General features: G+C 36.8%; 1 protein-coding gene across 1 annotated transcript; it reads left to right on the forward strand.

Moving 5' to 3' along the window:
* The first annotated feature begins 69 nt into the window (after window positions 1–69).
* LOC121132249 (uncharacterized) lies at window positions 70–19,853 on the forward strand. Its single transcript, XM_040727624.2, is given in 15 exon segments — window positions 70–1,336; window positions 1,406–1,699; window positions 1,770–2,268; window positions 2,534–3,044; window positions 3,139–5,020; window positions 5,022–6,337; window positions 6,548–6,661; window positions 6,957–7,080; window positions 7,528–7,836; window positions 8,288–8,403; window positions 8,464–9,168; window positions 11,538–12,059; window positions 12,117–12,218; window positions 12,350–13,213; window positions 13,441–19,853. Coding segments are annotated over 15 exon segments (14,097 nt in total). The 5' UTR covers window positions 70–636; the 3' UTR covers window positions 19,480–19,853.
* Window positions 19,854–20,702: the final 849 nt, after the last annotated feature.

The following is a 20,702-nucleotide window of genomic DNA, read 5'->3' on the forward strand; positions in this document are numbered from 1 at the left end:
GAGATGTCACTTTTAATACTACCACAGAATACGTCACTTTTATCATTTTCTGTCATTTCCACCTATGTCATATGCAACTTTTTCGTCCCTTTGCAGAGTTTACCTTGTTCCTTTAGTAAAAAGGGTTAGTTGATAGAGGCTACGTATTTAGTTATGAAGTAATATTCAACCCCTCCCTAGCGGAAAGAAAAGAGCGACTAAGAACACTATCTTGTACAAATATGGGTCTCGTGGTCTTTGTTTCGTTAATTTATTTTAATGCTTATTAATGAGAGCCAAGATGGGCAGACAGGTAAAGGCAGTGTGGGTGCTAGTGGGGGGAGAGAAGTACTATTGAAGGCGGATAAGTTGAGGTGACGTCATTAGTCAGCCGTGGAAGTGTGGGCTAGTTCGTAGCTAGTTAGAGAGGAAGAAAGAGAGAAAAAAAGATTTTCCCCCATGGCAGCTAGTGGAGTTGAGAGCTAGAAAGAAAGAGAGAGAAAAAGACAAGAAAAGAAGAAGGAGAGGATTCGACTCCAAATGCAAATTCGTTGCCAAAATCGCTGAAACGATGTCCGTGATCTCCTTTTGAGTCGTGTGAAAGTGAATCCAGGGACTTTTAGTGTGATTAGAATCGCATTGGATAGGGTTTCGAAGATGGAGGAAGAGTCCGAGACGAAAGAGAAGAAGAAGAATGAGAAAAGAAATCCGGATTTCCAGGAGCTTCTTTTGGCTGCTTCTCAGCAGCAACAGCAAAAGCAGCAGCAGCAACAACAACAACAACAGCAACAACATCAATTAGCGAGAGCTTCTCAAATAGCGATGCTCATGCCGGGATATACGAAAGTCCTAAGCTCCATGGCGCTATTTCAACAAGCCATTGCAGCTGCTGCTTCTCAAGTGAGCCCCAGCCCCAGCAGCACTAGCCCCAGCCCAAACACTTCTTCTTGTAGCTCCAACCCATCCAAATCCAAACTCAGTCCTTCCCCTAGTCGAAGTCGGCCCCGTAAAAGACCTTCTGAGTGGACTGGCAGCAGCCCGCTCGAGCCCACTCTGGAGCCCCTCACACACTATTTAGATGAACAAAGCTTTACAGAAAACAATCCGGGGAAAAGATGTGCCTTTTGTAATCTGAGTGAGCGGAGTGTTCTGGGCCAAGGAGAGCTCCTCAAGTGTAAAATCCTTTCTTCGGACTTTCCTAAAATCGAGCACCTCCAAAAAGAGACGAGAGAAGAATCTGTGTCCAAAAGTACGATCGTCAAGAAAAAGAATAAGAAAGGCGTGGATGACGAGGATCTGGAAAGTGTTGGGTTTTCCGAAGAACCAGAATTGAGTCGCATTTTTGAGACAAGCACGGGTGGGTGGCTTTCAAAATAAATCATAATTTATTATTTTTATCCTGACAACTTTGTAATTTTTTATATAGGACATTTTTACTGTCATTTGAACTGCGCCCTATGGACTTCAGGAGTGCATCGTTCCAAAAAAAAGGATGATGAAAGTAAAGAAAATAAAGGTCTTCTTGGAATTGATTCTGCACTTTTAATTGCTATTTCTACAAAATGTACCTTTTGTAAACGATTTGGAGCATCTTTAAAATGTGCTAGCGGAGCTGGATCGTTTTATCACTGGCCATGTGCTGTTGCTAGTGGGTGTTATATGGATAAGGCGAAATTACTTATTGTAGGTACAGATAACTTAGAAGAAGTTGCAAAGTTGGGTAAGGATACTTTCCTTTGGAGTGATATGATGAAATTTATTAATTGAATTTCTCAACGTTATTATTTTAGCTGAGAATCAAACATATCTATATCACAACGGAGAAACTTGGAAATATGGAAAAGTTTCAGAACTCAAAGTTGACAAGTTTGAAAACTTACTCTGTTGTACCGTTTGCGGACAACATTATTTTTATACTGGAAAGCATGTCCTTATTACTGCTGCTATTAGAGGTGGTTGGCAATGTCAAAAATGCAAATGGTGTCAAAATTGTAGACAAAGTAATCAAGAAGATAGATATATTCTATGTGATGTGTGTGATGGTGCCTTTCATGCTCATTGTCTTCGGCCCACTGTCCCTGTTTTGCCAAAAAATGGATGGAAATGTAAAAAATGTAGAAAGTGTACAGATTGTGGGATGAGATCATCTGGATCTCGATGGCATGGAAATTATTCAATCTGTGATTCTTGCTACCAGCTGAGAAACAAGGGACTCACATGTCCTATTTGTAAAAGAGCTTATAGGAACACTCCTCAAAAGGACTTGATTCAGTGTTCAAGATGTCGGAGGTAAAAATCTTTTGAATTTATTATTTCGTTATTGATATATGTGTATTGTGTATCTATGTAAATATTTATGTATTATTATTTTTGTGGGGGAGAAGTATTAATAATAATAATTTAGTTTTTCCCTCTTGCTAAAAATGGCTTTAAATTAAGTGTAGAAAGCATTATGGAGAGGTGTGCGCTTTTTCTCGTCCTCCCCCTTTCCCCCCCCCCTTCTCCCTGTTTAATTCAATTCCATGTTGAAATAACAAAATTACTTGTTTTCAAGGCAAGTGCATGTCCAATGCGACCAAGAAGGGACAGATCAGAATTCAATAGAGAAGAAAGGGTTCTATGCCTGTAAGGTATGTAAAAGTGGACATCGTTCATCTAGCCTTGGTAGTTCAAATACCTCCTCTATATCTGGAGGATCTTCTCCAATTTCTGAAGAGTTTTTGGACGATGACTTTTTTGACGTTAATAGTCGTACAAATCAAGGTAAAGGAAAACCCTTGTCTGCCTTGTCGAGTAGTAAAAAAAGAAAATTCGGATTGTCCACCTCCACGTCAGGATTAGCAACACCATTCAATCACTCCTATAATAATCGTTCTGCACCTACCGTCAGCAGTCTTTTAAAAGGCAAACTGTCCCCTTGGAAGACCCCCTCAGTCTCAGTGGGTCTTACAGGATCCATTTCAACTATGTCTATTAATACTGAAACTAAAAAAAGAAGCATATCAAGTGAGGCATTAAGAAAAGGAAGACAACCTCCTAAAATCAGAGGAATAGTTGGACTTCAAGTAAGTTATAGTTCAATGCATATCTATTTTCTTATTGAAATGAGTGTCTATTTACAATTGATTATATCATTCTGTTTCTATATTTGACTTTCAGCGACCGATACCTGAGCCTGGAGTCAAAGCTGAAGATGTGGAAGAAGAAAATAAAATGATATGTACTAATGTGAAGGATAATTTTGTTCTTAAGCAGGACATCTGTGTCATGTGTGGAAGTCTAGGTAATGATTCTGAGGGAAGATTAATCGTTTGTTCTCAGTGTGGACAGTGTTATCATCCTCATTGTGTTAATGTTCGACTTACCAAAGTCATTCTGGAAAAAGGATGGCGATGTTTGGACTGTACTGTATGTGAAGGTTGCGGTCGCAAACATGATGAGGGAAATTTAATCCTTTGTGATGAGTGTGATATTTCTTATCATATTTATTGTATGAACCCTCCATTAGATCGAGTTCCATCTGGAACTTGGAAATGCAAATGGTGTGCAATTTGTATAGCATGTGGGAGTAATGACCCAGGTATCAATTCCTCATGGTATGAAAATTATTCATTGTGCGGACCTTGCCACTCTTTGCAAGAGTGTATATTTTGTGAGGAAGGATATGAAGAAGACGAACTTATTATGAAATGCTCTAATTGCCAAAGATGGTCACATGGGGAATGTGATTCAATACAAAATGAAACAGATGCTGAAAAGTGTGCCGATGAAGGGTATAATTGCCAACTTTGTAGGCCTCCAGATGTATTACCTCCTCATTTGGCAATTCAAACTCCAGTAATAGAACAAACTATTGATGTAAAACCATTTATGTCACCCTCAGAATCTGTAAGTCCAGACTTTTCTTCCTTTTCCACTGCATCTTTTGTAATAGATGGTATAGTACTATCAGAGAGAGGAATGAGTGCCCTTAAAGCTCAAACAGTAGAAAAGGAGAAAATCAAGAGAAGACGAAGAGGTGATAGAACTACTTTTGAGAATGTAGAATCCGTTGGTGGTACTCCAGGTGGAGAATACGACGACGACGATGATGATTTAATGCCAGCTCCTCCGACTCCTGCTACTGGTGGTAACCATAAAGATGGGGATCGTGTATACCCTTTGCCTAATGGAAATCCTCCTCCTGCTCCTGAAGGATTCAGTGTTGTAGTAAAAGAAAATGGTGTCATGGTTTTAAGGAAACGTCGACATAGGGATCTTAAGAAAGTCGGTATTGGAGGATTTCTGGTTAAATCAAGATCCTCAAAGTGCAATAAATCAAAAGAAGAGGTGAGTGAAACTACAGAAGGAACAAATGGTGATAAACCAAAAAGGCGACCTCCATGGAAACCAAAGAAAAATAAAATATTGGTTCAGTATCCTGATTACATTCAAGACTCTTTTTTTGGCAAAGATTTTATTTCAAGTAAAAATGAAGTTGATTTGGATCATCCATGTGAATTAATGAATGACAGTTCCATTGATGAGGATGAAGAAGATAATGTTAATGATTTTTTCTTTGAAAAACAACGAATCACAGAATCTACACTGACATTAGGGAAAGAAGTTATTGCAGCTATGAAAGAGTTAAAAGTTCGAGAAGAGGAAGAGGCTCAAAGGCTAATTGAAGAAGAGCAGGAACACATTTCCAAGGAAAATGTTGCTGAAGAAGAAATAGAAGAGGGAACTGAAAAAATAAAGAAAGAACCAAATATCGAAGGCGATAGTTTAATTGATAAAGGGGGGAGTGAAGAAAGTAATGAAAAGAACGACTCTGATAAAAAAGTAGAGGAGGCTCAAGAAATACCCAAGGATGAAGTTGGTGAAATTGATCATGAAGTATTTAATGGGGACTTCAATTTAGATGATACAGACTTACTTCCAAATGATCTTTTCCCTGATGAAATGTTCAGCAGTTTGATGGATGATGACGACGATCCAAACGCTGCAGAAGGGACCCATGGAAATGGCAAAAGAGAAGATGACAAAAAAATAAAAGATGAAGAAAATGACTCCAAAAAAAGGTGACGCTGCCCTTGCAGCTGCACTTCAAGATACATTGGGTCCAGGATTTAAGCTAGACTCGCGAGATATGGACGATATATTCAAAGACATGATCGACGAAGGCGATTCTAAAGATGAAAATCCTGCTGACGATCATTTAAAGCAAGAGTCGAATGCTCCATCTCAAAATAGTAAAACTCCTAATCCTCTGAAAACTACTGAAGAATTGAAACCTCAAGTTGAATCTAATTCTGTGATCACATCTGGAAGTTCTTTAGAGACTTCTGAATGTACAACTATTCCGTCCAATATATGCTCTCAATCTCTTCCTAATCAGAAACCTGTTCAATCCAACATGCAACAACATATAAATCATGAAAAAATCCTCACAAATATAGATCCAAGTCAACAACCACCAATAGTGCATCAACAAACAGGACTGAATGTTATTGCTCAAAGACAACCTCCTTCAATAGGTCAACAACATCCACAACTTATGCAACAACCGAGCCAACAAATCGTACAACAACAAAATCTTCAGCCTCAGCAGTTGATGATGTTGCAACAAAACCGTCCACAAATTATATCTCAGCGTCCATTAATTTCATCAAACACTCAACAACAGCAACAACAACAACAATTGCTACAACAACAGCAGCTTCATCGACAACAATTATTGCAGCAACAACAACAACAGCAGCAGCAACAACAACAACAACAACAGCAGCAGCAACAACAACAACAACAAATTCGTCTTCAGCAGCAGCAAATTCAAACTCAAATAGTCCGAACTCCATCCTTTTCTCACTCTCAACAACAATTACCAGTTCAAACATCACCTAGATTTCCATCAACGCCGTCTTCCTATCACCAGACTGAATACACGGCCAATTCTCCCCAATTATCAAGTCCAGGTTTTCCATCCGACTCTCAAAGTTCATGGGGGAATTCCAATCCCAGTGTGATGAATCCATCACAGTCCGCTCAAATGCCCGTTAGAACTATACCATCTCAACAGCAGCCCCCTCCACCTGGGGCTATTCCTCAACCACAGGCTGAGATTCCTCCACCACAATCAACTCAGAAAGCTCAATTAATGAAGTGGGAGAGCGATGAACCACTGGGTGATCAAGCCACGATAGCCATGATTTTGTACGCCAATAAAAATCATCCAAACCTTAAAGTTGAATATCCGCAATGGAGTGATCGTATAAAACAAATCGCCAAAATTTGGAAAAATCTGCCAAATGAGAAGAGGCATCACTATGTTCAGGCAGCTAGAGAAAATCGAACTGCTAATAGGATGAATAGATCGGTAAGATTTTTTTTCCTTGATGTCACGATTGCTTGTTTTTTATTTTTAGATCTAAACTATGACATGTCATTTCATAAATCAATGTGTACTCTTTTTTTTCTTAAGAATTAGTGCAATTTCGTAAGAACGATAGAAAAACAAAATTTTAATTACCCATTTCCTATAATTTTAATTTAATTATTTAAAATGAATTGGTAACTTTTCTATTAGTGCAAAAAGAATGTGACCTCTAATCGTGTTCCTTCATCTCCAAATACACCTTCTACTTTGGGCTCTTCGGCATCGTCTCCAACACCATCTATTGTTAGTTCTGCAAATCTTACGGTTAGTTGGTTTTTATGAGCACAAATTAAGGCGATTCGTCTTGGCGGAATGGATAGTTTACTTTCTACAATGATCTAACACATTTCCACTAGATTAATGATTAATTTATTCATCTTTTTCGTACTGATCTATTTAACACATTCTACACGATCAAAACATTCTAATTAATTATTTATTAACATATAACCAATATCTTTCATTTAACTAATATCTGCGTGTGTGTTTATAAAGATATTCATTGAACATAAAATGAAGGCTCTTCCCTAATCTTTATTTGTTTTTCTATTTATTTTAGGGACCTCTTCAGCTTCCAAAAGCACCTACGCCTCCTACTAACCAAGATATGCATTGGAAAAAAATACAACAACAAAGACAACAAATGGACCATCAAAAAGTTGAAGATCAACAAAGGCTTCAAGGTATGTTGCGGCATAGCCTTATTTTAATTTATGATTGAAGTAGTTATGAACTGAAATAATTTAGCTACATAATATGCTAGTCAAATTCTGATATGATGAGTCTCACGAATTTTTATTTATTTATATGATTGAATTTTAGTGCAACTATGAAATGAAGCATTAGGAACTAATGCTTCATTTCAATTAAAAGTCGTCCTTTGCTTCAATAATTAATCAATCTTGGATGATATACCCTTGGTTTTACATTGTCTTTCTAAATGAACATATAACATATAATATGTTTTGAAGCTGAAATTCTGAGGAGTTTAATTTGGTCAATTTTGAACTCTTTAATTTTTTAAAATTTTGAAATTTGTTCAACCATACATTTCTGTTAGTTCCCTTTAGAATTTTCTAATTTTATATGTATATTGACATTGTACAAAAATACTCTACACTTTCCAATAGTTAACGGGAATCACGGACCTGACATAATTGGAGATTCATCGCTTGTTCCAACTTCTACTCCCATATCTCAATCTGTGACAGTGTCAGCAAAAGTTCACTTTTCAAACTCTTCTACTTCTCAAGAATCCAATAATGTTACTTCAACAAATGTGACTCAAGTTGTCACAGCTTCTCCTAGTCAATTACAGGCTCGACTTTTACAGCAGCCCGAGAATTCTTCTATTGCAAATAGCGAGCAACTTCGCTATTTACTCCAAAGGGAAAAATCTCCTGCTACAGGCGTTACAACATCTCGAGTTTGGGTTCCAGGTGATTTCATGATGCTCTGGATAGAGTCATATTGTATAGGGTTATAAGGCTTGCTTTTTCATTAACTCATTTGTTCTGCAACAAATCATCAATAACTTCTCGATTTGTGTATTAATTTTTCCATTTTACTCTCTTCCCACGTATCATTTTGGTATGACATTAATCGAGACATTTGGGCATTGTACATTCATATTTCACATTTTTGGATATATTTTAGTACGCTTTCAGTATAGGCGAGATTTAATATTATATGTAAAAGCTAGAATTTATCTTGGTGCACCTCTAGTTTGGAGTTGGATTTTAGAATTCACTAATTAACTATAACTTTTTTTAGAATTGACTAAATAACTCTGAAAATATTGGACATTTAAGAGGATTATGGACTGGTGCTTGAATTAACATTTATTTTATATTATCAATTCTTGATTTAATTTATTTTTTTCTCATTTAGAACCTGGTTTACCTCCCTCGAGCAATCATTCCAATATCCAGTTTCGTCAACCCCTTCCTCCTCGACCGGGAATGCGGGTAATAACGCCTCATCACTTTTATCCTAATGTTCAACAGGTAGTATTATATCCATGTATATTTATAATCTCACATTTTTAAATGTTAATAAAATTTCAGATTGAACAAAGAACAAGGATGGTTGCTTCTCAACAACCTATGCAGCATATGAACACTAGTCAATCTCCAATGCAATCTCAACAAGTAGGAAACAATCCGGAATTTCTAAATCAACAACAAAAGTTGATATTACAAACACATCAACCCCTTCAGAAGCCCACCGCAAATAACTCTCCTGTGGGTCAATCTTCTCCTTTATTAGCACAACAATTAGCAGGAACACCCCCTTCCTCAGCACCACCTCTACCTTCCCCGACGGGTCTTAGTTCAGTTGCACCTGCACCAAAGACAACATCCTCTTCAGATTCCTGTGATTCAGTCAAAATTAAAAAGTCGGATGATCCAAATAAAATCGAGCCTCTGGACAGAATAGATCAGGAAGAATTAGGAGATTTTGGTGTAGGAGAGGATGATTTGCTTGGAATGGGTGATGATTTCAATATCCTTGAATTTGCTGATGCCTTAGAGGAGGGTGACAATAATCAAACTACAATTTGGGACACAATAAAAGAAGATGAAGAATCCAAGGAAGCCGCAGCTATTGCGTCAGCCTCTTCTCCTCCAGAAGCAGATCCCCCTTCCTCCACTGAGGTTAATTTAAATTCTCTATCCTCTCAGTCAAACAAACCCCACTCTGAGCCTCCGCCGTATAGAGGACCACCTCCACCCTATCCAGGAAAATTGGCAGCATCAACTGCACCTAAGGTAGGCATATTAATACATTCTCAATTGTTATATATATTTGTTTAAGCTAAAGAAATGCTGAAATATATTTTATTTCAATGCAGCAGCTCTCTCCATTTTGCCCTAGCAGACCAATTTGTAATATTAATCCCCAAACAGTGCCTTCATGTTTTCCTTTGCCACACATTAACCATTCTAAAAGAACTCTTTTGGTACAGGTGAGCTGATGGATCGAGATTGTTATTTGTTAAATATGACGTTTACATACCACATATATCACTACTTATGTTACACATTAAATTCACTTTATGCTTGAATATTTTCACATTGAAGAAATATTTTCACTAGATTAGTATCATCTACATATTACATTGTGTTTGCTGTATAGTTTTTTTTGCTAGCACAATTTTTCACATCACCAATGAATAATAATATCTACTACATATATTTTCAAGTTAAATGTTTTGAGTATTTTCTTCTTATGTTATTTTGCATCCAAATTATTTCGATTCATCTTGCGTTTTAACTTCTTTATATACATATATTTCCTACATTATTTAGCAATAGCTAAATGGACTCAAATTTGATATTATTCACTGTAGTGCGTGCGTTAATGTTCTTTACATCAGACATGAATGATATAATTATGTCTTTAAACAAATAGATAGATATCTTTATCGATAATTTTGTTTGAACTGATATCAATAAACTAAACATTTTGTTATTTGATGCAAAGACTCATTTCAACAATATTTTTTACTTCTTTAATAAAGACTAAAACCTGCAAATTCCCCCCCTAACGATGAACATCATTTCTGGGCTAAAAAAGATATAGTGTGTTGGTACTTCTTTCAAAAGTATTACTGCAATCTCGATTAGCTCTCTTGAAATAAGTGGTAAGTGAATTCCCAACATTCATTGAACGACTGATTCCGTTTGAATACATATTTAAGTATTAATTAACTATTAGTTCTTAAATGTGCTTATTATCAACGAGCAAATTAAATGAATATCTTATTAATTTAGCTCAATGGACAACGCACTCTGGAGAAATAATTCTCTTAAACTCAATGTGCGTAGTTTCTCAGAGAAGGAAATATACAGAGTGATTCAGATAAATTACGAAAATCTTTAAACGAATAACGAACCAACCAGATGTTGTAGAACCATAATTGTATTATTATTTGCAAGCTACATTTAATCACATTCAATTATTTATAATGAGATCCACTTCTGTTGATAACCTCGACCGGAAGCTTTGGCAGGCCTGGGGGACCTCTGCGGATCCAGTTTTGCCATTGTACAGGTAATGGACTTATTCAAGACCTTCACAGACCATTGATACATGGCACATGCCTCATACTCGACTCTCCCCAAGAGATAGAAATCGCATGGGTTCAGGTCTGGGTTGTTTCCAAAAGTGAGGACATTATGTGGCCAATACATCTGCACTTTTTGCCCTTGTGGGACGGTGCAATGTCTAGATAGAAGGTTTAATTTTTTCCTTGGTCTACTCCATCCATTCAGGGAGTGGAAATTAAAAGTGCAACATCAGAACTAGTAGAATTGCAAAGCTGGATCCGCACGAGGTCGCCCGGTCTGCCAAAGCTTCCGGTCCATGTGGTCGAAGTTATCAAGAGAAAGGATGAATCCCTTTATAAATATTTGAATTTCATTAAATGTAGCTTTAATAATAAAATAATAATAAAAAATATGGTTCTAATCCATCTAGTTCGTTCATTATAAGCCTTGAACGATTTTCCCAATCTATCCTTACCATCATGTACTTTATGTATATGGGCTTCAAAGATAATTCCTAGGTCAGATGGAGTAAATTTAGCATTACAATATTTACTTATACTTAAAGTACATTTAAAAAAAAAAGAATATCTTATTATAATTTAAAATAATAGTTATAATAAAACTACGTTGAATATAATTTTTTTTTTATAGAGTAATATCACTCTAAATACATATTTGTGTGAATCATAGTTAGTAGTATCAAAATTTAAAAACGATAGTGGGGTGGGGGGAGAATATGGAGTCCTTCCTCTGTTTAATGTATGTACAATATACTTACTACTTATATGTGTGAATATTTAGATATTTCTTAATTAGCCGTTTTGGTGGATATTATATATTTAGTACTTATGCTCTTAAAATTTCTATAAAAAAAATCAAAAAAATCGAGCAATTATATATTCAAAAATTGTCTTTGAGATAAGTTTTTGTTCATGTACGTATCTGATTTCTTGTACAAGTAACAGATGGGTCATATTTTAAATTAAATTTAAATATGAACGCCGAACCTTTTGATTATATTTTGAAAGTAATATATGCATCAACATATTTATTAATGAGAGTTATTAACAAATATTATCTACTATTAGGAACAGCCACTTTTACTGGAAGATCTTTTAGAGCAAGAAAAGCGTGAACAACTTCAGCAACAACCTCAAAAGTCTGAAAGTGGTCTACCTTTCTCTTCGGGTGAAATGAATCAGGGAAATAATATTCCCAGAATGTTATCTCCTTCGCAACCACAGAAACCCCCACAACAACAGCAAATGATGAGACCCCAGCAGATACCTAACAATGTAGTAGGAGGAAAAGTAACTCCAAATTTTAGGGGAATGAGACCTCCACGCCCCCAAAAACCTCCAAATTCTCTTCAACAGCCCATGGCAGGTGTACAAAGATGGCCTATTCGACATCCTCAGGAAGTTACTCTTCAACAAAGATCAGTGTCTGGGCAAATAGTACAAGAGCAGCAACCGAGAGTTGTTGAAACTGGACCCCATCCAGCCATAATTAATCCAGATATTCACACTCCTGCACCTCCTCCGTCAATTAATTTAACTCCTCCTCCACAACCTCCTGACGATCCAAAAACGGAAGAAGAAAGACAAAAGGTATTAATTTGTATTCTCATATTCCATACCAATCTTAATTATTTGTATATCCTTAAGGCTGCGAGATATGAACAATGGCTCGTTCAACAGGAACAGTCCATAAATCAACAACTAAAATATTATGACACAGAAATAACTAAACTTAGGAAACAGAGAAAGGTAATTAGTATAACTCATATTTTGATCTCATTCTAAGTAACTACTGCTCTTCCTCACTCTCGTTCAAGTCTCTATTAATGTTCTTAGAATCACTCTTTAGTTATCTGATCGTCATTTTTCTTTTGTTTTAGTCCCTTAATTCTAAGCAACGTACAATGCGGAAAAATGGAAATTCTTTAAATGTTTCTGACCAAGGGGAATTGGATCGTGTAAGTCAAGGTGCTGCAGAAATCCAAAAGACTTTAGAAAGAATTCGTAAACAATCTCGTCAACATTCCACAATTATGAACGACTATAAAAGTAGGAAGCAAAGGGTCTTGCAACAACATCAACAACAGCAGCAACAACAAATATCCATGCAGCAACAACAACAACCTCTGTCTTTGGGTCAACAGTTAGTGCAAGGACCCAATTCACAAATGATGGGGACTGAGCAACAGTCTATAATTGTTCAGCAACATCCTCAACAAAGAGTGCATTTACAACAACAACAACAACAACCTACCATGGTGCATATTCAACGTCCCAATATGGTGAATACCACCCAATTAAGACTACAGGGACAAGTTGTATCACCACAACTTCAACAAAGAATGGCTCTTATGCAACAGCAGCAGCAACAACAACAACGTCACCGTGGTGTACTTCAACAGCAGCAACCACATATAATGCGTGTGCAAAGCCAACATTTACCTAGTCCCCAATCAGGAGAAATGAGCCCTGCTGTCTCATCAAATGGTGGCCAGAGTCCACGAACAAGCCAACCTAGTCCACATTCCCTTACAGGACAACCCAGTCCTCAATCTTATGGTGCGCCTTCTCCTGGACAGTCAGTAAGACCTGGCATGACGTCTCCTGGTCCAGGAGGAATGTCTCCTATGAGAGTTCCATCACAATCACCTCAGCCCTCAATGCCTGCTTCTCCTGCATATCATCATAGTGGGTATCCTAGCTCTCAATCACCTCATGGACCTTCCCCAAGACCTACAGGGCATGTAAGTTGAAATGATATACAATGATATAGTAGCGTTGCTGAGATCGTTATAATTTTATATAATTTGTTTCTTCTTCCGTCTAAAAAAAAATTACTTTTTTATGTAAAAGAAATTCCGGTTTATGATTTTTTATTTTTCTGTGCACGGTCTGAATTTACTACCTCGAATCTACTTATGTTATTCAATTCATGAAATGTATTAATTTTTATTAATTTTCTTTATTACAGGAGGAAAATCCTTTCAGTCCAAATACTATGCAACGTCCATTGAATACAATATCCCCTGTCTCAATTACTAGCTCTCCTAGTCCAGTATCAGCAAATGGAATATCTCCTCAAAATGTAGTTCGTATTGGTTCACCTCAACCTGTAATGAGGCCACCAACGATGGAACAAAGACTTCGTTTTGTTAGACCTGTTGGTCTTGGAAAAGATATGAGACCCCCAATGAGAGGAACTATTCCTGTTTCTTATCAGCAACAACAACGAATGATAATGCGTCAACCTGTCTCCCCTAGTCACCAACCAGTCCGAAGTCCTCAGCCAATGATGACTCAACAAAGGCGACCATCAAGCAATACGTCAATTCCAAGTCCTGTTCTTGATCGCCCTGTCACACCTCTAACACCGTCTCGTACACCTGTTCATACTCCTTCTCCACAGCATGAAATGCTCTCAGATCAATATCAAATGCAGCAACATCAACTTATTCAGCAGCAGCAGCAACAACAACAACAACAAATGTTGTTAGCTCAACAAAATAGTAATAATTTGAATAATACTCACCAGTCTGGATGGCCTGGTGACAACAATATGGGCTTAAAGGGAGGTAATAATTCTCTTACCTTACGTTATAAAAAAGGATGGGGTTCATTTATTGGCTTAAAGGGAGGAAGTCCCATTTTTACACAATGTAGTGACGCTAATACTGTTACGACTGCCAGTTCTACTGTTGCCATCAGTGAACCTCAAAAAGTGATTGTCATGACCTCTTCTGGGGCTCAGAGAATAGTCGTACCAGATCCATCCTCCTCACAAGTTCCTACTTTACAAATATTGACTTCAGGGAATTTCGTAAACGCGTCTTCAGTTAGTTCGAGTCATCCATCCTCGTCTTCCGTTATTTCACCAAGTCAACAATCTATTCAAAGATTACCCTCCTCAAATTTACATCAAACTGCTACTGTTGGAACTCCTGGATCTTTTATTCCAAGAAGTACTAATAATATTCTTATCAGTTCAGCTAATAAATCAAATTCCATACAAACTTTAGTTATTAATGGCCCTTCAAAATTTCAATCAGTGCAGGATGGAAAGACAACCATAACGGATGCATCTTCTTCCTCTTTTAAAAATGAAAATGATCAATCTCGGGCCTCTTTTGTTATATCCCCGTCACTAAAGAACAATTCGACGACGATATCACTAACAGGCTCTTCTAATGTGGATTTTCAAAATGCTGTTCGTGATGTTAAGGCTACACTAAACCTCCCCTGCCCTGTAACTGTTACTGATGTTTTGACCAAACCTTCTACCTCAATAAGTATCAGTGGAACTCCCCTAACCATCATAAATCCGAATACTTCATCAAGTGTACAAACTTTTACGACTTCTAACTGTTCAACTTCATCTCTAAATGCATTATCTGGAAATCAATCTGTTATGTCTACTAGTGTCTTACAAGGTGATCCTCCAAGGATGGCCCATAGTACAACCACAACACCTTCTTTACTTTCAACTGTGTTATCCACTAATAAGTCTATTCGCTCTTCAGCTGATATTTCAGCGATAAAAAGCGCCGAAGACACTTTGCCTCGTGTTTCTTCTCCAACAAATACATTGCAATCAGTTGCTGCAAGACCTAATGCGTTACTTAAACAACTACTAAGTTCCAACTCTCTTCCTGGAGGAAGTTCTCAACAGGTACAAGAACCTTCCTCGCCTACAATTCCATCTCGGGTGAAAATTAGTTCTTCGAGTCAAAGTGTCAAATCTTCAAATGCCCTTGAAGCTCAGCTTGACAAACCAACCGTTGATTCTAAATTTTCTCAACTTCCTATTCCTAAGAGAAGTTTATCATCTTTAGCATCTCAAATCCCTCAACCAACTCCAATTTCTACATCTTTAATTTCTGAGCCCAAAACAGTTCCCTCAACTGTTATTCAGCTACAAAAGAATACCAATACTTCGCCTGTCACTCCTTTAAATCTTCCCACTCATCCCGTGCCTCAAGCCTCATTATCTCAAAGCAATCCTGGATCTCAAAGTAAGACTCAAATCATATCCTCCCAACAATCACAGCAAAAAGGATTTGCAATGGCTAATTCAACTAAGTCTCCCAATGTTACCATCATTCAAACCCAACAACCAAATACTTCAGTTATTTCAATAACTCAACAGCAGAAACCCATTGTGTCTGAACCTTCAAATTCCCAGACCTTGCAGCAACGTTTACTACAAAAACAAGTTCTCGTACCTCATAATGAGCTAAGTCTTTCTCATTCAACTAGTGTTTCGGTCATTTCGTCCATGAATCAAACGACGACATCTTCAGTCTCTAAAGGCCTTGATCATAGTAGTAATCAAAATGTAATTCGTCCAGTTTCTCAGCAACATATGATTAAGCCTTTAAGTAGGCCCCAAGTGATAGAAGCAAATAATTTACAATTGAATTCTCCAAGACCTCAAGTAATGAACTTCCAATCTAGGCAACAAGCAGCACCTATTCCTCTTTCCAACCTTCAAAATCAAATTAGTACTGGACAGAGGCATGTAAGACCCAATATGGTTTTGTCACAGCAACAAATAAGGCATGCCGTTACTGGTTCTACAGAAACTGATTCTATGAGACCTGAAGTACCAAATTCACAGACAGTAGTAAATCGATCGCCTGCCCCTATGCTACATCAGCAACAGCGAGTTCAAATGTCCCAAAATTTTATTGCTCAAAAACCTCCAAGACCACCCTTAAGTCCTAGTAGAGGTAATTTGCGCCCCCAACTTGAAGGAATGAAACATCAGGGATTACGTCTCCAGATACCTCCTCCTAATCAGCAGATTTCATCTCAACAGCCATCTCCAGGTCTAACACCAAGGTCTGATGGTGGAAATGATGATATAAATGATTGTAATTCATCGAAAGGGGATAATAGTTTTGATAGTTCAACTGGTACTCCGGACTTTTCCAATGGTTTAGATCCTCCCCAAAAAGTTGTTAAACGAAGATCATCACAACAGCAAAAAAGGCGTCAGTCGGGGGGCAATAAAGATGGAGCCGTTAAAAAACGGGCTAGGAAGGGCTCAAAGGCTGATGAAACAGACTATGATTCTTATATGGAATCAGTAATGCATCAGTTAAAGAATTTACCTCCTGTGTTAGCCGTTGAACCACTCCTAAGCCATTGCTATAATGCATGTCCCATTTATGGTATGGGTGAATTGCCTAAAACGTTTGGTCTCGATATTGACACTCGTCTTGGTGGTTTTATTAATGATGGGTTGTATGGTGAAGGAAATCTTAAATCTGAGGGCGACTATTATAATACAATGCCTTTCGGAAATGATCCTCCTATTCCATATATTCCATCTGTCAAGATAACTTCTAGAGGTTTTTATAAACAAGAATTTGAGAATGCCAAAAACCGAAATATGGATTCTGATGTAAATATGTCTCCTCAATCACCTGATGTTTTTTATTCTTCTTCACCTGAACCTGACTATGAGGATACTAAAACAATAAAAAACGAACCAATAGATCAAAAAACTAAGACAAAAATTCAAAACTCGTTGAAAAATTTGATGAATGGTTCAGAAGAAAAGAGTTGGTTTGATCTTGATCCTGACGATTCTGAAGAAGAAGAAACTCCTAATAAACTTTGCAAAATAGACTCACGACCTAAGAGTCCTTCCATTGATATTGTACATCCTATTCCCATACGTCCTAAATCTGGACAGCCATTTTCCTTTAAAGTAGAAAATAACAATATTGAGTTGGATAGTGTATCAGCTAGAAAACTACAGTCCTTTTTACCCTCCAAAAACGGAGGCTCGTTTAAGGCAGTTACTCTTACGTTGTCTGGGAATAATGGCTCCACAAAACATATTTTGAAGGCTCTCAATGGTTTGGCAAAAATATTGAAGATAGAAACACCTAAACAATGGCTTGCTGAAGATTATAAGCATGGCCCCCGTGATGTTTTCCGTGTTAAAGGAGAAGGTGATAAGGACCTCAGTCCTATGGATTTGCAATCTGTGCTTGTAGAAGGTGCCCCCTTTTGCAATAGTTGTGAAGTTGTAGCACTTCGAGATATGGTCAAAATTTCTACAGAGAGTTTATCGTTTCTTACAAAGTCAGAAAAAGAAGAGGCGGGTCCAGAACTAGTATTTTGTCATTCTAAGTGTTATTTTCAGTTTGCTGCTGCAAGAACTAAAGAAATAAATGGTGACCTAAATATAAATAGTCTAGATGAATTAGTTGAATTTAAAACCAAGAGAAAAGAAAATGAAGTTGAGGATAAATCTAAAAATGAATCCAAAGAACAAGAAAAAGAAATGGGCCCAAAACACAAAGGCACAATTTATAAGAATTGGAAGCTTCAATCTGTTTCCTCTCGTAAACACAAACAACTTACTGAAAATGAACTAATGCAAATGATGTTCAAAATGGGAGTGACGATTATGCCTCCTAGAGAGACGGATGACACTCGGGTCTGTTTATTTTGTCACATTAGAGGAGATGCTGCTTCGGATGGCCCTGCTCGACTTTTAAACTTTGATGTTGATAAGTGGGTACATTTGAATTGTGCTCTTTGGTCTGAAGAAGTGTATGAAACAGTAAGTGGAGCTTTAGTCAATGTTGAAACGGCCATAAAGAATGGTGTCAACTTATATTGTAAAGTATGTGAGAAGAACGGAGCAACAGTCAAATGCTTCAAAGTACGTTGTTCCAGTTATTATCATGTGGGTTGTGCCGCTAAAGATCGAACAGTGTTTTACAAAAACAAAAGTGTATATTGTTCTCAGCATATTCCTAAAGGAGAGAAGGATCAGGAATTAACAACGTTGGCTGTCTATAGAAGAGTCTTTATAGAAAGAGACGAAAATCGTCTTGCTGCTAAGGTCATGGACACTAGTGATAACGATTCATATTTGATGAGAATAGGGTCCATGATATTCCTTTCAGTTGGTCAGCTCTTGCCTCATCAACTTCACAATTTTCATACCAAAGATTTTATTTATCCTATAGGATACAAAATTAAACGTTATTACTGGTCAATGGTGAATTTAAATAAAAGAACGGCTTACACTTGTAGTATTAATGAAGTAAATAACAAACCTGAGTTTCATATTACTGTGGGAGAAGATATTGACGGAGAGGTCAATAAAACATACAAGGGTGCAACTGCCAAGGATGTTTGGATGCAAATATTGGATAGAGTAGACAAACTAAGAAGAGAAAATGATCTAGTCAAGGTTTTTCCTCAATATATTACCGGTGAAGATTTATTTGGATTGACAGAGACTAATGTAATCAAGGTCTTGGAATCTCTTCCAGGAATAGAATCCCTCACAGATTACAATTTCAAATACGGACGAAATCCTTTATTAGAACTTCCTTTGGCTGTGAATCCTTCTGGATGCGCCAGACTCGAACCACAAATGAGAACACGCGTGAAAAGAGTTCATAATTTTCAACGTACTACGTCAACGGTTACACCAGGACTTAGCCGTGCAGCCAAAGAAATCGTTCCTACTCTTATAGGCCTGGAAACAACAGGACCTTATTCAAAAAATTTTGTTCAATCAAAAAGCTCACAGTATAGAAAAATGAAGATGGAATGGCGACAAAACGTTGTTCTTGCGCGCTCGGGTATACAAGGTCTAGGACTTTATGCAGCTAGAGACTTGGAAAAGCATCAGATGATCATCGAATATATTGGGGAAATCATTCGTTCAGATCTAACTGACATTAGAGAGAAATATTATGAATCCCAAAATAGGGGAATTTATATGTTTCGTCTTGATGACGACCGTGTTCTTGATGCGACCATGTCTGGGGGTATGGCTCGTTACATTAACCATTGTTGTGATCCCAGCTGTGTTACAGAAACTGTTGAAGTGGATAAAGACTTTCATATTATCATATTTGCGAATCGAAGGATAAGTCGAGGAGAGGAACTTTCATATGATTACAAATTTGACTATGAAGACGACAACAGAATCCCTTGTCTATGTGGTGCATCCAACTGCAGAAAATGGATGAATTAAATTCAAAAATATATATATATATATTTAAATCTAATAATATTAATAATACTATGAGAAATTATTTTTTTATGACAAAGATATTGATGGCCTTAGAAAATCAATCTGTTTTTAATATTTTTATTATTTAAAATTGTAGCTTATTAGTTTACAAATTATGATTATATTCTGATATATATTATGTATATTATTATATAAATATGTACGTGAAAAAAAGAATTGCACTCTTTTTTTCCCTCAGTATTATACTTAAACCATTTTATTATAATTTTTATATAAGTATAAACACACACATATTACCACGTTATTTATATTCATATATTTGAACTTGTTATTTTATATTTAAGTGCAATGTCTTAACAATTTATTATTAATTATGTATGAATATTTTTTTAAAAGGTATTAAAGAAAATAGAATCATTGTTCATTGATTGCTTGAGCACTCGGGCATGAATTCCTATTTGAATTCCAAATTGTCCTTAAGATACCGATATTTTCGTACCGCTTTCGTGTTCAATGTAGGTATTGGTATTATATATATATATATAATGTCGTTAAGGTCAATTGACAAGCACTTGCAGGGGCGCCTGCTTAATTTTTGTTTGTTAGCTCAGAAATTCGATTACTTTTTTTTTTGTAAAAGGAGAACACTTATCTTGCTTTTTGCATAAATTACAGTTTTGTACGAGAAGGGGTCTTTAAATTTGAAAGGTTAAGCCTGGAGTAATATAAATGGAAACTTATTCCAAGATTCAGTCTGTAGGTCAATTAGGAATGGATGTGAACATAGAAGATGCGGCTGTTGCCAATGTGCATTTACGCAACAACACACTGGTTTTAGTTGATGCAAGGGAGTTTTTCCAAACCCTCGGAAGAGTTGAAGTTAACATAAAGTAGTGAATAAATTGATCCTGCTCTAATAGGAGATAGCAGTATCCAAGAACCGTGAACATTAACGGAAATTGATACTGTATAAACAGTAGATAATACCATTCAAGAATCAGAACATCCTAAGGAAGGTGGTTATAACTATTTGAAGGATCAGCAACATGCAAATCGATCAGAACATAAATATACAGGCACCAATGCATCCCAGGGGGCTCTGTTGAGGTATTTTTATAGTAATCAAGAATTAAAAATTTAATTCTTGCAAAAAAAATTAAAAAATCCAGTTATTCTCAAAAAGAGGAATTTTTTGGAAACAAATTTCAAAAATCCACAACTAT

Source organism: Lepeophtheirus salmonis, chromosome 1 (assembly GCF_016086655.4).
Source record: "Lepeophtheirus salmonis chromosome 1, UVic_Lsal_1.4, whole genome shotgun sequence".
Lineage (NCBI taxonomy): Eukaryota > Metazoa > Arthropoda > Copepoda > Siphonostomatoida > Caligidae > Lepeophtheirus > Lepeophtheirus salmonis.